The following is a 17,386-nucleotide window of genomic DNA, read 5'->3' on the forward strand; positions in this document are numbered from 1 at the left end:
TTGGATGTGCTAGAGGGAAAAGGGCCATATCAGTCTCCTGGGACCTTGGTAACAAAGCAGCTTTTATAATTAGAATAAAAGGTCCTTGGGAGGCTTAAACGATTTGCATCTGGAGAGGCAGCAAGATGAACGTCCTGAGTGGCAATCCAGAGGCCTGGATACAACTGCATTAAGACTAAAGGATTTGTATCAGGAAGCATGGCCAGAAAATGAGATTCTGAAAAGGTTAGACACTGCTAAGCTTGTTACAAATGCACAGTATCCATTCAGACTCATCAAAAGAGATGTCACAGCATCAAATAATAATCAATGCAATGTGGAAACTTTGATTATATCCTGCTGTGTGTCTGTGTATTGGTGAGGGGACAGGAGGCACAACAGCCATGAAAAGATATTCTTGGAACAACGGGGGATATGCAAATATCACCTGTGAATGCTACTGGTGTCTCATCCAATGTCTCTACTCAGCCAGTGCATCAATCCTCCTTTCCTACCCCGACTCCCTGCTGGCTGCTAAGGGCTCACAGCTGTCTCTTCTCAGTTTCGGGCTGATCCCACAGGGAGCTCTGAATGAATCATATCCCACTGCCACCAACAGGGTCTAGCGCCCACGTCCTACAATCCCTGGCTTCAAGCTATGGGTAAGAGCAAAGTGACCTAGGACATTCTCAGAAATATTTAGGGGTAAGGTGTTATTCCTTTAATATGCCATGATCTTCCTTAGCTTTTTAATCTCGGAATACTATGTCCAGGATGACGTTCTCCCTCTCTGTAATGCTGGCAAATTTCTACTCATACTTAAAGAATTAGTTCAAATTTTACCTCTTCCTCTGCTGGCAAGGCTTTCCTGAACTTTCCAGGCAGCACTGAAGTGGTCCCTTTTTTGTATTCCCATAGCACACGTCTGACCCAACTCTTTTATAATAGCACACAGATGTAAGTTACTGTTTACAGGCCTGTTTTTTCTCTAGCAGAAGACCCAGAAGGCAGGGGCTAGACTCTATTCATATTTGTATCCTTAGCACTCGCATAATGTCTGCCTCTTAACAAATGTCTGGTGAAGAGCCAACTTTTTTTAAGCATTAAACTTACTACAGCTGGTGAGGGAACGTGAATGCTTGGGACAGATCGAGGCCGCACGTGATTGGCTAAATGGCAAAGAACGACACCATCGGTTAGAGCTGCTCCAAGATCACAAGGCAGAGATACCTTCAACCGGTACTCAATATGCTAAAAATCAAGATAAAAAGCAAATAACTTAAGTACCACAATCTCTTATTTTATCTTTCTATCCTAAGACAATAATTTAAGGAGATCCAATATTATATACACACATATACATATATATGTGTACGGTCAATATATGTATATATGTATGGCAGTCAGGTGACAGTGCTGCCAAGTTCCACAACAGAATTCATTTACAATTTTCTGATTAAAAAACAAAAAACTAGATACAATTTTAAAATAAACACTACATATGATGTAAGTGTGGTATATATATGTGCACATATACATTAATTTTTATTAACTCTAACAAGATTTCTCTACATTGAAGCAGAAAAAAATTTTAAATAAGTAGGGCCAGGGGTTGAGCTTTATGGAGTAACCCATCTCATTTTCCTAGTAAATAGCTGAAAAAACTCATCACACAATGGACAGTTGTTGATTCTATTAAAAATGTGTAAGTCAAATGAAAAAGTGATGCCAGGATCATGGGTTATAGCAATATCACTTAAGAAAGTTTAACTCAAAGGCAATGTATATACTTTCCGTAGTTGATCTATTAATTCTAGCTCTTCTTCTCTCTGTCTTGAATTCTGTCTTGTTACCGGATCTTTCAAATCAGTGGTTGGTACAGAAGATGAAAGGAGGGGTGAAGCATGACCTAAAAAATATTGATATGTGAGACAGAAAAGCGACTGCTAGCGTTGCAAAAATACTCAGATCCGCCCGATCAGTTTCCTTGAAAGTACAGCACTTTCTACTTCTGTATTGCCTTTTTAAAAGAAGGATTTTATAATGGAAATTTAAAAATATGCACAATAATAGGGAGAATAGTATGAAAAACTACCAAATATCCATTATCCATTGGGCTCAACTATTTTGTGTTTGATCACATCCATTTAAAAGTGTTTTTATTGAATATCACACCCCCCAAAATTACACAAATCATAAGCAAAGAGCTCTCAATAAATTATCATCACAAAGTAGACACAAGCAAATCAATAAATGGAAAATTACCAACACCCAGGAGACTCTCTCCTGTTCTCTGCCCATTGGTACCCAAGAGTTATTTCTAACACCATGGGTTCTAACTATGTAAACTTCCTGGCTTCTAATGCCACAGATTAGTTTTGTCCATTTTTGAACTTTCTATAAATAAAACCATATTATATGTGTGTATGCTTTTGGGTTTGGCATCTTTTTGATCAACATTATAAGATTTATTCACATTGTTGTATGTATTACCTTGTTCATTTTCATTGCCTATTTGGTATCCTATTGTACAAACATACCATAATTATGTATCCATTGTATTGTTGTTGATGGACATTCAGTTTGGGGCTATTATGAATAACACTGCTATGAATATTTTTGTACACATCTTTTGGTATAGATATTACATGTTTCAGAAAGCAAAGTTGCTATTCATAGGATACATCGGATTGGCCAAAAGTTTGTTCAATAAAGTTCTTCATGAAAATGAAAAATTTATTTTATTTTTATCTAAAACCAAGTGAACTACCTGACCAACTCAACAAGTATTCAGCATAAGCAGATAATGTAAACGGTTTTCTATGCTAATTTACAGTCCCACCAGCAGCACACCTCTGGTTTGAGTTTAAATCTCACTATACCTATCAGTTACATTAACAGTAATTTTGGGAGTGAAATGTCTTGTTTCCATGTTTAGGTAACTTCTTTGGGGATAAGCAGAGATTTGCCATATTAACTAAAAACCATGAGACTATGTAGATCTGTTTTTAAATTACTGATTCATTTCTTTAACAATATAGACAGCTTTTACCAATGGAAAAATCTAAGAGGACGTTATAGGGAGGAGAGACATTCATTCCCTGAAACCCTAAAAGAGTATTTTTTTTTGTTCAAACACTATAACCTGCTTTTAGGTGATACTAAGAAACTTTCTGAACAAAATGAATTTGAGCAAGATTAAGATTCTTTTCCTTTAATGTCAGTGAGATCACAGACAAATGCAGAGCTTAAAACTTTGTCTCAGTGACACCATAGGGTAGAAGTTTATTATTGTGTTTTGTTTTTGTTTGGCCACACCACACAGGGTGCAGGATCTTAGTTCCCTGACCATGGATTGAACCCGGGCCCTGGCAGTAAGAGCACCGAATCCTAACCATTGGATTGCCAAGGAATTCCCAGGGGAGAAATTTAAAAGCATGTTAACAGTTAATGTCATTGTATAACCACCTCCACCCCTATCCCTCTTTTAGTCACTACCACCTACCTTTATTTGTTTCTGTCCTGACAGCTCCTCGGAAAAGGAAGCTTTCAGGGCGCTGGGGCTGGTTTCTCTGGATAGCAGCAGGAAAAGAATATGCAGGGGAATGATGAGCTGAATCAGCATGGAAAAGCAAAATAAAATTAAAGGAGATGGAAAAAAATTAAATATAATAATAGACGTGACAAAAGTTCAATAAATGATAAATGAAAAAGAAATGTTAAATGTTGCAATGATATAAAATAATAATTTTATTAATAGAAAAATCTGGTACAGAAAAGTAACCCTGAAAACAGGAGGGCTGTTTGTATGTATTTTTATTTTTTAGGCCACACCACATGGCTTGTGGAATCTCAGTTCCCCAACCAGGGACTGAACCCAGACCATGGCAGTGAAAGCCTGGAATCCTAACCACTAGGCCACCAGGGAATTCCCTGTTTATTTGAATCTTTCACTCTAGTTGTGGTGTGTGGGCTTAGCTGCTCCACAACATGTGGGATCTTAGTTCTCCAACCAGGGATCAAACCTACACTCCCTGCATTGAAAGGTGATTCTTAACTACTGGACCACCAGCCAAGTTTCATGTATGTATTTTTAACTGTCATGTTATTCTTGGTGTTATCAATAAAGACAGAATGAATGTTAATATATTAAATAGTCTTGTGCCAACCTATAGCCCTGCTAGCAAATACTCATTTTTTTGTATCAAAAGGCTGAGTAGCTGAACAACCAATTGAATTAAAAAATGAAAAATGTGCAGAGTTCCCATATTTGTGCCTGATTTCTCAGAAAAGGAAGCCACTGCCATTTAAGAAGGAATTTATCAGGAAAACTCTGGTAAAGAATTATAATAAGGATGTGGTTAATTGTACTTTTGTGTCTATTACCTGTTTCTGTTGTAGGTGAATTTGATACAGCATTAGATCTGTCATCATTCTGTGGAGAAATAAATACATCAATACTTATTATTCAAGAAGAGGTACTTTCCACATTTGTGGTAACTTAGGGATTATAAAAAAAAAATCATGCAACTCTATTCAAAATAAAATTCAGAAATGAGAATTTGGTATAATAAATTAATTTTGAGTATTTTTTAATGCCAAATCTTTTACTTGGTTCTAGAGAATATAAGATTTAAGTAACACATTCTCTAAAGATAGTCCTATTATGTAACAAACAGGTCTTTCCTAAGACGGTGAAAAATTAAATCATCCTAAGGCAGAAAATTTTATTGGGAAATGTATAGGAGAGAATAAAATTTTATTTTACAATAGTGTTTTTCTGGGATACTTTCTAAAGTATTTCTCCTCTACTCCTCAAATAGTGTTTTAAGAAAGAGTAATGAAGATTTCTTCATTTCATCTAGGAAATAAGATGGTGCAAGATGATATCTGTATTTTGAGACTAGTATTTGAATCCAAAATCTTTTTTAATTTATTGACCAAAGGAACTATAAAGGAGAGAGAAGTAGCTCAACTGGTATAAGGTATACCTAAAAAAAGGGACTGAAGTTAAGCTAATTAAAAAAGAAGTATTGGTTAGCTGGGTTAAAGATATTAAAGACATGGCAGAGAAGTAAAATCAACAAAAGCTAGAATTAACGTTTTTTAGGACTTGATATCAAGTTATATTAAATGATTAATGAATTATACTCAATAATTTATGATAACTGAGACATTTTTGAACAGAACGACTTTAAAACACAACATACACATGTACACACTCCCATGCTTTTTTCTCCCTTTTGGGTTTCAGTATTTTCAGAAATCTTTTATCTCAAATTGTAGTTGGGTAGGTGAAATTAATGATGAAAGGAAATTTTAACTGCTATAAATAAATAATAAACAGAAGCCATGCTGTTGAGAAAATTACTGGACTGACCTGAAAGACAATTCTGAGGTAATGATTCCTTGATTTTATACTCTCAGGCCAAGAATTAAGACTTAAAAAGTAAGCTGCATTCTTGAGTGAAGAACTGTATCACATCTTCATTAGTGAAAAAGACAATATGTTCATCAAGTATAAAGATGCCAGTAAACAAAATTTAGGATGCGGAGAAGAAATGGGAATTTAAATAACAAGTTTAAAGTAAAAGCAACAGGCACTAGTAAAGGGAATGAACAGGCAAGCGAGGCAAAAGCTGGATATCTTTATAAGGGAACAAAAGACTATCCTTATCTTCAAAGAATATGAAATAGGAAGGAGAAAGCTAGTTAGCTAAACAAAGACCTGTTGAAGAACCAATGGTACAAATTGAAAAACATAAGAAGTAGAGATTATTCCAGATACAGAGGGGAAAAAAAAATTTAAAAGACCTATTACTGTGAGATACATTAGAAACTTTTAACACATTTAGGAAATAAAATGATAAAGTTAACAGGCAACTCTACTAGATAAGGATCATGGCATCTGGTCCCATCACTTCATGGCAAACAGAGGGGGAAACACTGGAAACAGTGACAGACTTTATTTTGGGGCTCCAAAATCACTGCAGATGGTGACTGCAGTCATGAAATTAAAAGACGCTTGCTCCTAGGAAGAAAAGTTATGACCAACCTGGACAGCATATTAAAAAGCAGAGACATTACTTTGCCAACAAAGGTCCGTCTAGTCAAAGCTATGTTTTTTCCAGTAGTCATGTATGGATGTGAGAGTAGGACCATAAAGAAAGCTGAGTGCCGAAGAATTGATGCTTTTGAACTGTGGTGTTGGAGAAGACTCTTGAGAGTCCCTTACACAGCAAGAAGACCCAACCAGTCCATCCTAAAGGAAATAAGTCCTGAATATTCAGTGGAAGGACTGATGTTAAAGCTGAAACTCCAATACTTTGGCCATTTGATGCGAAGAACTGACTCATTTGAGAAGACCCTGATGCTGGGAAAGACTGAAGGTGGGAGGAGAAGGGGACGACAGAGGATGAGATGGTTGGATGGCATTACCGACTCAATGGACATGAGTTTGAGTAAACTCCAGGAGTTGGTGATGGACAGGGAGGCCTGGTGTGCTACAGTCCATGGGGTTGCAAAGAGTGCAACACGACTGAGCAACTGAACTGAACTAGGTAAGGAAGAGCTGAAACACATTCCACTGAATGGCAGCCAATATTCTCACCTCCAGAAGTACCAAAAGATAAAATGCAGTTGGGTGTAATGGAAAACAAAGCCAGATTAGAGGGGACTCATAAAATGGGGACTTTTTAAAATATATTTTTATTGAAACTGTAAATCTAACTGATTTGCATTCCAGTATATAAAATAATTAGCTCAAACCATGCTGATACCCTGACTGTGACAAATTAACTTTTCTCTTATATACCTTCCTTGAAAGAATTTTGAAAACAGTCCCTCAGATAATTTTCTGTGTTGTTCAAATAAGGAACATACTGAGAAAGGCTAGCAAAAGGTTAATATAGAAGAGAATTAGAAAGTTTTTTCAGGAGTCATTCAGGTATGAGTAGCTTCAATAAGAACCAGAAAGAAGGTTTATCAGGTTTACAGATGTAAGCTGGAGTTAGCATCTGGAAGGACATGACTCTAGATTCTGAAAGTATTCTGGTAAACTGCTGCTGCTGCTGCTAAGTCGCTTCAGTCGTGTCCAACTCTGTGCGACCCCAAAGATGGCAGCCCACCAGGCTCCCCCGTCCCTGGGATTCTCCAGGCAAGAACACTGGAGTGGGTTGCCATTTCCTTCTCCAATGCATGAAAGTGAAAAGTGAAAGTGAAGTCGCTCAGTCGTGTCCGACTTTTAGCGACCCCATGGACTGCAGCCCACCAGGCTCCTTCGTCCATGGGATTTTCCAGGCAAGAGTACTAGAGTGGGGTGCCATTGCCTTCTGGTAAGCTAGAAAATTTTAAATGTTCACAAATAAAAATTAAGCAGGAAAACAAGATACAATACTTAGAAATTATTATCATTTAGGAGTATAATTAAAACATTTGAGAATTACAGTGGGTACTGAGTAAAATGAACAACTGAAAAGGAAAACCCCAACCTAACACTCAGGTAAAGATGAGAATAACCCTGGTTTCATGCTCAGCACCACATGGGCTCTAATGAGGGGGACCATGGAGCCAAAATGGAGGGCAGAGAACTTGTGAAAGTCCATAAGGACAAACAGGTTAGGAAAGGTACATAAAAGGGCCAAAGCTTAACTTACAGATAAGACAAGGGAGGCATCAAAATAATTTTCAATTATAAAGATTCTCCCTACATAAGAACTACTAAATAACTAGAAAATCTCCACTCTGAAAAGAAAAGAAGAAACAGGTGAGGTGTAAATCACAGGAGGACAGATATAAGTTAGACAAGGAGAGGACCTGGTTGACAATGAGGATTATTAATCATTTATGTATCAAATGATAATAAGCATGGAATTATCATCCTTAGAGGGAAGCCTTCAAAAAATAAAACACCACAGGTTTTTAATTTAGACTTACAGGCCATATGATCTCCACTGTAACTTCCTAGTTAAGCACAAAAGCAGCCATAGACACATGGGAGTGGCTGTGTGTCAATAAAACAGAAACAGGTGGCCTAGGGACCACAGCTTACTGACTCCTGCTATAAAAGGGTTTTGGCAGCGGACAGTCTCCCAGTTTGGGAGACTGGGACTCAAGTTATTTCGCATGCACTTAGCCAACAGAGTTAATTCAAATAAAAACTCATGATCAAAGTAAAATAGTAACAAAGTTACAAAGTAAACTCATGATCAAAAAATTCTTTGATAATAAAATTAGAATATTTCAAGCAAAATCTCAATATAAAGAATGAATGAAGGCTCTATGTTTCTGGCATAATAAAACTTGCAAAAATTCCTGGTAAATTACAATAACGAGATATACGGATACCTGAAGAGGCCTGAAGGCAGAAGCATGAGGCAGGGGAGCAGCATAACCCACTTGATTCACACCTGACAGCGACTAAATTGCAAAAGAAAACGAGAAGAAACAGAAGGCAGCATTTATGTTAGAAAATGTCAGACAGACAGGCAGGCAGGCAGGCAGGCAGATCTTCTCAGTAAAAGCAGAAAAGGAAAGGTCACTGACAAACTTTCAAATGGTTCTGACACTGACAGGGCAGAAAGAGAATACCTGGGAGAAAAGGCCTGTAATTTAACACAGTTTCTCCACCTTTAATTCAACTATTTCAATACCCCATACCACATTAATCGAGAAGTGAAAGATAAGATTTAATATAGAAATAAAATAGAACGTAATTTTTTTTTTAATAGCAAAACAGCCTTAGAAACAAATGAGTCCTGTGCTATTCCTATAACAAGGGAAACAAATCCAGTCAAAGAGTTCATTTTAACTGACCAGAACTGGCATGAATAAGGGCAATATTTTTTCAATATTAATCCAAATTAGACTTATTATAATTCAGTTTAATGGCTCTGGAGTGAAATGCCAGGATGTAAGGGTTTTGCATCACACCTTAAGGATGAACCAGCATTTCATTTCTGCTTCCGTGAAAGTCCAAATGACCTCTAAAACATACAATTTTCCTTTTGTTTGAATCTTTTATCCTTTCACCAATCTATGAATACATACAACTAGTTAAATATATTAGAGATACTGTTATAATCTATTATACAGAATTTTATAGATAAAAGCTGTTCAAAACATGACAATTTTTTTTTACTGGTGGGGAATGGAAATCAGAGAAGACAAGACTATCACAAAGGGTGCTCGGGTGGGATTTTACCTGTTAAAAATGCCAAAGGCTTAAAGATATTAAAGTCTTTATAAGTTAAATAATTAAAAAAATTAAACTATGATCACAAATACCTGAATCATGGGATAAATGAACAGGAACACAAGTGGTATTTAGAAAAAGGTAAGATGGTCAATAAAATAAATACAACTATAATTTTAATGAATTGATAGATAGCAATGTTTTTTTCATGTGTGCAAAAAAAAAAAAAACATGTAATACTCACAGTAAGATTATCTATCTTCAGGCAGAAAAAAGTGAAGAAAGAAATGTACCAAGAACAGACCGTGACAGCAGTCTTACATTTTATATGCTTTTACTTGTTTAGATTTCCTGGGCTTCTTTATAATAAAATGGACTTGAATTACTGTCAATCTCAAGTATGTGCTGTGTGCCTAGTCGTAGTCATGTCTGACTCTGAGACCCCACAGACTGTAGCCCATTAGCCTCCTCTGTCCATTGGGATTCTCCAGGCAAGACTACTGGAGTGGTTTGCCATGTTCTCCTTCAGGGGAGCTTCCCAACCCAAGAACTGAATGCCAGGGATCAAACGCAGGTCTCCCACATTGCAGGCAGTTTTTTTATCATGTGAGCTTACCAGGGAAGCCCAATCTCAAGTATAAAAAGGCTAAATGGAACTATGTTGGCAAAGGAGGAAAAAAATGAATGGAGAGAAGAGGAAGTGAAATGAGTCAAAATCTTTGCTAGTATCTAGCACTAAGTTGGCAAAGAAGGAAAAAAGGAATGAAGAGAAGAGGAAGTGAAATGAGTCTAGATACTTGCTAGTATCTAGAAATGGGCTAGACATAGATGTAACATATACGAAAGCAACAAAGCCTGAAGGGCAACCGAAAAGGAATGTTAGTGTAACAGATATTAAACATTTCTAATACTTATATCAAATCCCATATTTCAAGGTCTTTAAATCAAATTCAACATTTACTTGCTGTATCATCAGACCTTCTCATCACGAAACTATTTTTTTTGACAACTTTTTCTTTTTTTCCTGACTGTGATTTAATTTATTTTAGCCATTCCATGCAACTTGCAGGATCTCAGTTCCCTGGACTAAACCTGGGCCACTGCAGTGAAAACTCCTAATCCTAACCACTTGACCACCTTAACAAATGAGCAATTATTACATGTAAAGAATACATAAAACTTCCAAATTATTCAGGAATTACTTATTAGTAATTATAAATAATGTATCCCAGGAATTATGATAGGGATTGAGTATACATAGGTAAATGCAACAGAGAATATCCCCATGCCCATGAAATTTATAATCTAACAGTCTATCGTTGGGGGAGAGATATAAAAAACAATAAACTCCCACCTAAAAGTACTATGAAGACAAGTAACAGTGGAGAACTGATTTGGGGTAAGCAGTGTTGCAGAAAAGCCATTTTAAGGATGTGACATTTAAGTTGATACCAGATAGATCAGTAGGAGTCAACCAACGGGTATATGCAGGGAATGAACGACATTGCATGCAGAGGGAACAGCATTTGCAAAGATCCTGAGGTGGAAAAGGGTTTCTCATATCTGTAGAGCAGAAAAAAATGCTGACATAGCATGAGACCAGAGATGAGAGACAGATAATAGCCAGAGTGCACAGGAACTTAAAGGCCATGTTAAGAAGTTTGCAACTTATTCTAAAGGGTTTGCAGACCATGTTAAGAAGTATATGGACTTTATTCTACCATGTGAAGATGATACTTAAGCTCTTACGTCATTTAAGAGTAGTTTTGATAAGACCAGAGGAGAGGTATGATTTAAAAAATGGCTCTTTGTGTACATGTTGGACACTATTTGGCATGCAAAAATATCTGAGACATGGTTCTTGCTTTTAAAGGCCATCTAATTTACGCCAGACATGAATACTATTAAGTAAAATAGTAGTGTACGTGTTTGAAAATGGCTGAAATTTCAAATTTCACGCTAAGGGGGGATTTTGTGGCTGTTTTTTCAAATTCCACTTTTTCCTTGATAAAAATGTTTGGGCATTCAGCACTTACTGTATGTGTTATTAAATCTCATATTCAGTTCCCTAAAGTGTTTTCAATTATAGTACAGGAGGCAACATAGCACGGTGTTCATGCAGGTTTTAAGTCACCTGGATCTAGATCTGAACCAGCCTTGTACTTATTAGCTATGTGATCTTGGAGAAATCACATCTGGACAAAACACTCTGTGCCTCAGTAATCATTTGTAAAATGGTGTTAAGTTTACCCTTAGCTCTTTAGGCTGCTGTGAGGATGAATGAAATAATGCTGGTACAGCATCTGGATCATCACAGGCTCTCAGTATTTTTCTACATTAATTTATTATTTGCTTCTCAAGCCAATTAACTTCAACTAAAACTCCAGAAGCTTATTTCTTTATAAGACTGCCCAGTTAAAATGTGCTTTATCCATCATAAAGGAAATGATGATTGCAGAACACAGAGATTTTGACAGTGAAAGTTTATGTAACAGAAATCTCATGCTGATGTATGTAGTTCATGCAGTAGCATTCACAGAGGCAGCAGTTACCAGCTCCTAAGACAGGAATTGCTACAGACAATAGGCTTTTGAACTGCTGCTTTTCAATACTACAGTGAAAAAAGTAACATAAAACATGATGGGAAAACCAATTGTGTAAATGGTTAGAATCCTCTTGCAAAGCTGATAAAAATGAGGCTCTCAATAAAATTCTTGTGTTATACTCATTTTCAGCTAATGAAACAGACAATAAGTAAACCAATGTGTTTTACGGCATCTTCTAATGTGTTCAATAAAATCAAATAAAATTTAAAAGGAAAAGCAAACTAATGTTAACAAAGATCAGTAGATAGCATTCCAAGTTAATGTTTCCCTTAGTTTAAAACATAAAATGAGCATGGAGGGATAATCTTGAGATGGAAGTATTTTTTTTAAAGTTTGGGATTTTCAGTAGCTTAAAATAGATAATAAAATAGGGTGTCAAATACACAGTTGTATAATTAGCATCATGAAGTAATAAGGGAACCATTAATCATACAGGTGACTCACAAAACAAATTAATGATTAACAACGTACATCTGTAATTAGAAATTACATTTTAAAAACTAATATATTATGCCCTCTCCTCCAACACACATACAAAGCCAATATGGTTCTCAATGCAGATGTTTTACTTTTGAGAACACTAACAAAGGTATTTGAATCACATCTGCAGAATACTTGGAATACTGGGTAAATCATGAAAAGTAATGTAGGGAGACATTCTAACTATTTGTAAAGCATTCAGTAATGCTGCTCATCATGTTTTATGGTATTTAGATCAATTCAGAAAGAAAAGTACAATAGCTATTCTCCAATCTTACAGCAATGTAAAACTCCATTTTGTGCAAGGTTCTTACCACTAACAAGGCACTATCATCAGTGTGTTGAGACCTTCTGGATGGGAAGGGACACTGGAGAGGTGGAGAAAAATGAAGCAGTGTCAAAACCAAGCTATGCACACACACGACGAATTTCACAAATACACATGCAGAGAGACATATTAACATATACTTGTAAAGATGCCAACATACAGGACCACATTCACAGTCATTCAGACTTCATGCGTCATAACAGCTAGTAAGTTGTGAGTAATGATTTTCTTCTAAAGAACTTAAACAATTTCAAATATGATTTTATTGCCTAATCTAAAGTGAGGAGGAAATTATTCTCTGTTCTAAGAAGAGAAAGCTGAAGTACAGATGTAGCAATAATATAAAGAATTTCTGCTTATTTAGTGAGCTAGTGATAAATTAAAAATAATAAACCCAAGAGTCATGCCTCCTATTCCAAGCGTCTCTTCATTACCTTTCAAGACAAAACAAGGGTACAATTGGAAATTTTAAAGTGTACATGTCATTTTCCTAAGAGCTTTAGTTTCATATAATGAATTATTCCAGAAGGATCATTAAGAAGGAAATATTTGGGTTTAAAAAGGAAGAGTATATTAACTTATCAAATTCTGACTGTCAAAAGTTTGTATAGTTATTACCATGAGAAGAAAAGACAACTGAAGATGCTTGAGTGAATCTTTCAGGTGTTACACCAATGCCCAAGTTCTCAAATAAATGAACAAAAATAGTTATTATATGTCTAAGATTTAAAAAACTTTATAATGGATAATTTAAAACATTTCCAATTATTTTACCAATCTAGAAACACTTGTGCTACGACAACACTGTGCTGAAAACTGATGCTTATAAAGCCCCATGTGTTAGGTTTTCAAATAACTTATTTTACAAAAAACAAAGTCATCATTCACATGAAAAAACATGTTAATGCATTCTTAAGGAAGTGATCATAAACTCAAAAAATAAAAAGGCAAAGACAAAGGAAAACAGCTAATGAAAAAGCCAACTACAAGAAAAATACTCATTTAGTAAGCATCAGTTTAACAGATCAAAACAGGTGCACAGATTTTTAAAAAGGTTAATAAGCAATTAATCTTACATGTCAATTTGTAATGAAAATGTACAACTTATGATCAAATTAATGTGTACAAAGTATAACCAATAACATACACACTTAGGAAATGAGCTCTGAAGTGGAAATACTATGTAGAGCTTTTGGTTTAATACTGACACCAATCACCTGTGTTAGATACAGATCTCAGGACCATCTCTCATTACACAATAGCTTTGAAAATGGATGAGGGAGATGATATCTCTGCTGGGGAAGCAAGGAGGGTAATAAATAACCTCCAGATGGATGTGTATAAATTAAAAAAAAAATCCTGATCTATAGATTGTAATAAACTTCCTGGCCCATGTCTTTTTCTCCCTAGTAAGTAGATTTTTGTGAAGAGAAAAAAGAAAATGCCAATAATTTGATCACTAAAAACATATGATAATCACATGCAAACTATTTCATTTTCATTGCAGTAATAAAAAATTTCAAAGAAAGGTGATTATATAAACTTACCTCACCAACTAAGGGGGTGTGTTGTTTTTGTGGACTTTGCGATGCTTTTTGCTATATACCCCACAAGAAAGGGAAGTTGGTTAGAATTTGGAACACTGGAAATGAAAAATTCTGTTCATTAAATAACCACTCACATTAATTTCTGTATCTCTTATGTATGACACTTTTCTAAACTAATTGGTTACAAGATGCCACCCTTTCCTTAAGTAGCTTATATTTTAAATGCGGAAAAGCAGTAAGCTGATATATAGTACTTTTCTGTGTATAAAAGCATCTATAAACAGAACATTTAAAAACAACGCTTTTTTAAATATGTACACGGATAAAAACATATTCACAGAGTAGTGATTTCTCACTAAATTTTCTCAATGAAATCATTCTTTCTCTAATGGCTTCAAATATTACTCCAATGCTAACAGCTTTAGCTCTCTCCCATCAGCCAAATTTCAGGCTTGTATTTTCAAATGTTTGTGGAAACTCTCTACCTGGAAACCCCACTGTCATCTTACGTTCAACATAACCAAAAAAACCCTTCCATTTCCCGTAATAACTGGCTCTTTCATTTAACTTGCTAACTTCTGTTATTACGTCAATTAATAATCTCACAATATCTGCACTGAGTGTTTTACAATGTGTTCCTATACACAGTATCTCAAGTGATTCTTCTTATTCTGTGAGATAAACACCATAATCATATTCTGTAAAGATGAAGAAATTGAGGATAGAGAGTTTGTACGGTCTGTGCAAGGTCACAAAGTAAGCAGCAGAACTCAGATTCATACCAATGTCTTCTGACTCTAAATCTGACCTTCTTTCCACAAAGCTAATTCCCATCAAAACCATTCTTTTAGCCTCAAAATCTTGCTTTGGAACCTTTTGTTCCCCATTCGTTGTCAATAATTTTTCAACATTCACTACACATCTATGTATAGGACATAATGATGCTTCTTCTAAAAACTCTTATTGTTATTTTATAAAACCCTTTGTGGTAGCAAGGGGTGTAGCACATACCATACTAACAAAAGTACTAGGTGCAGCCACAGTTATTCTGAAGTAGTTGATATTTAACTGTTAAATATTACACAAATAAGGAAAATAAAGGCATAGAACGGCTCAGTAACTTTCCAAAAGTCAAGCATATACCTAGTAGCAAAGCTAGATTCAAATTCAGGTATTTCTTTTTTTTTTTTTTTTCTTTTTATGTACTTTATTTTTTTTTTTAATTTTATTTTATTTTTAAACTTTACATAATTGTATTAGTTTTGCCAAACATCAAAATGAATCCACCACAGGTATACATGTGTTCCCCATCCTGAACCCTCCAAATTCAGGTATTTCTGATGCTAGGACCTTACCATTGGACAACACGGCTTTTCCTTAGGAAACTTAGAGATTGTCTAGTTTTATGCCTTCATCTAATTACCGCAATTACTCTCTATTTCATTTTCTTGCTTTCCTCATCTTTTAATATATTCTTACATGAGATTAGTTTTTCAGAAGTACCTTCCCTCTAATGTTTTTCTCCTGCTTAAGAACTAAAATTGCGCTTGTCTGCCTAACTGTTTAAGATCAAACTCCAATTTGACCTTTAATCAAGGCTATCTACAATGTAATTATCTCTTACTAGTTATATGACTTCTACATATGGCAAGCTAAATGAGTTATTTTATGTAAAATGGATAGAACACTTAGGACATAATATGTGTTAGCCATTATCATTAACTGAGAGTCAGTACAGCATTCTGGTCATAGACCAGGGATTTGAGCCAGCCTGTCCCTCCTTCTTTTTTCTTTCCAGTTTTATTGAGATGTAAGAATCTGCCTGCAATGTGGGAGACCCGGGTTCGATCACTGGGTTGGGAAGATCCCCTGGAGGAGGGCATGGCAACCCACTCCAGTATTCTTGCCTGGAGAATGCCCAAGGACAGAGGAGGTTGGTGTGCTACAGTCCATGGGGTCGCAAAGAGTCAGACACAACTTGAGCAACTAAGCACATAATTCACACATGGCACTGTATCAGTTTAAGGCAGAGAGCACTATGATCTGACTTACAGAAGTCATGAAATGATTACCATAATAAATTTAGTGATATCTACCATCTCATACAGATTCAAAATAAAAGAAAAAAAAAAGATGAAATGATGAACTCTTAGGATTTACTTTCTTAACAACTTTCACATTTAACATATATGCTGTATTAATACATTACATCTCTAATTCTTATTTACCTTATGATTGGAAGTTTGTACCTTTTGGATACCTTCATCAAATTCCCCTTCCCCCATGCCATGCCTCTGGTAATCACAATTCTGACCTCTTTTTCTATGAGCTTGTCTGTTTTTGAAGTATAACTGATCAACAACACTATATTAGTTCCTGGTACACAATATAATGATTTCATATTTCTAAATCAAAGTGATTACCATGGTAAGTCTAGTTACCATCAAGATTTTTTTTTTTAAAGAAACTTTTCCATCCGCTTCATTTCCATTTTCTATTCAGTCTACCTTGATTAGAATCTTTGCTCTGCCACTTACTAGCTGAGTATTTAACCTTAGGAAAACTCTTATCCTCTCTGGGCATCAAATATCATCATTGCAGGCTTTATACATTTGAAAAAAATATAAGAATTTATCATGTGTATGGTAGTTAAAGAAGATACACTTTGGCTAGAGTTATGAAACAAGAGAAAGCAATTAGAGGGTGAGTGATTCATCTGTTCAATCATTTAAAAAGTATTTACTGAACTTTACTGTTGGCTAAGGCTTCTGAAGGCTTGGTTAGACCTAGAGAAACATCAGTGAATAAACACGATAGAAAGAGCATGTCCCTTTCTTCATGGAATTTACAGATAAATAAGAGAGACAGATACATATATATGGGCCATGCCACTAGGCTTGTGGGATTTTAGTTCCCTGACCAGGAATCCAACAAGGGCCTGTGGCAGTGAGAGCGTAGAGTCCTAACCACTGGACCACCAGGGAATTCCTGGGAGAGACATATATTAAACATGAGAAAATATAAATAATTATTTTAAAAAGAAAAAAAAAAACTAAGGTAATTGCAGAACAAAAAGATGTAAGTAACACAGGCCAAAAAAGTGAACCAGATTTAGAGACAACTACAGAGTCTGTTTAAAACAGAAGTATTAATAAGGATTATTAACTGAGTAGCTGGGGAGAAACAGAAAGGAAAGAATCTAAGATGACTAAAGTATTAAGCCCGTGAGCCTTGCAAATTTTTGAGGTAAGAA

At 35.6% G+C, this 17,386-nt stretch overlaps 1 protein-coding gene across 12 annotated transcripts in view; it reads right to left on the bottom strand.

Annotated features, from left to right (window-relative positions):
• The window catches only part of LRCH3 (leucine rich repeats and calponin homology domain containing 3), a 107,618-nt gene that overhangs the window by 12,637 nt on the left and 77,595 nt on the right, over window positions 1-17,386 (bottom strand). For 2 of the 12 annotated variants that reach the window (XM_061411110.1, XM_061411120.1), the window contains exons 13-19: window positions 14,134-14,184; window positions 12,573-12,626; window positions 8,326-8,397; window positions 4,366-4,414; window positions 3,485-3,592; window positions 1,770-1,888; window positions 1,093-1,230 (exon numbers count right to left, since the gene is read on the bottom strand). In XM_061411110.1, the coding sequence (XP_061267094.1) occupies window positions 1,093-1,230; window positions 1,770-1,888; window positions 3,485-3,592; window positions 4,366-4,414; window positions 8,326-8,397; window positions 12,573-12,626; window positions 14,134-14,184 (591 nt within the window). The remainder of the gene's footprint in view (window positions 1-1,092; window positions 1,231-1,769; window positions 1,889-3,484; window positions 3,593-4,365; window positions 4,415-8,325; window positions 8,398-12,572; window positions 12,627-14,133; window positions 14,185-17,386) is intronic. The other 10 variants (XM_061411118.1, XM_061411141.1, XM_061411127.1 and 7 more) reach the window with 5 other exon arrangements.

This window comes from Bos javanicus, chromosome 1, assembly GCF_032452875.1.
Source record: "Bos javanicus breed banteng chromosome 1, ARS-OSU_banteng_1.0, whole genome shotgun sequence".
NCBI lineage: Eukaryota > Metazoa > Chordata > Mammalia > Artiodactyla > Bovidae > Bos > Bos javanicus.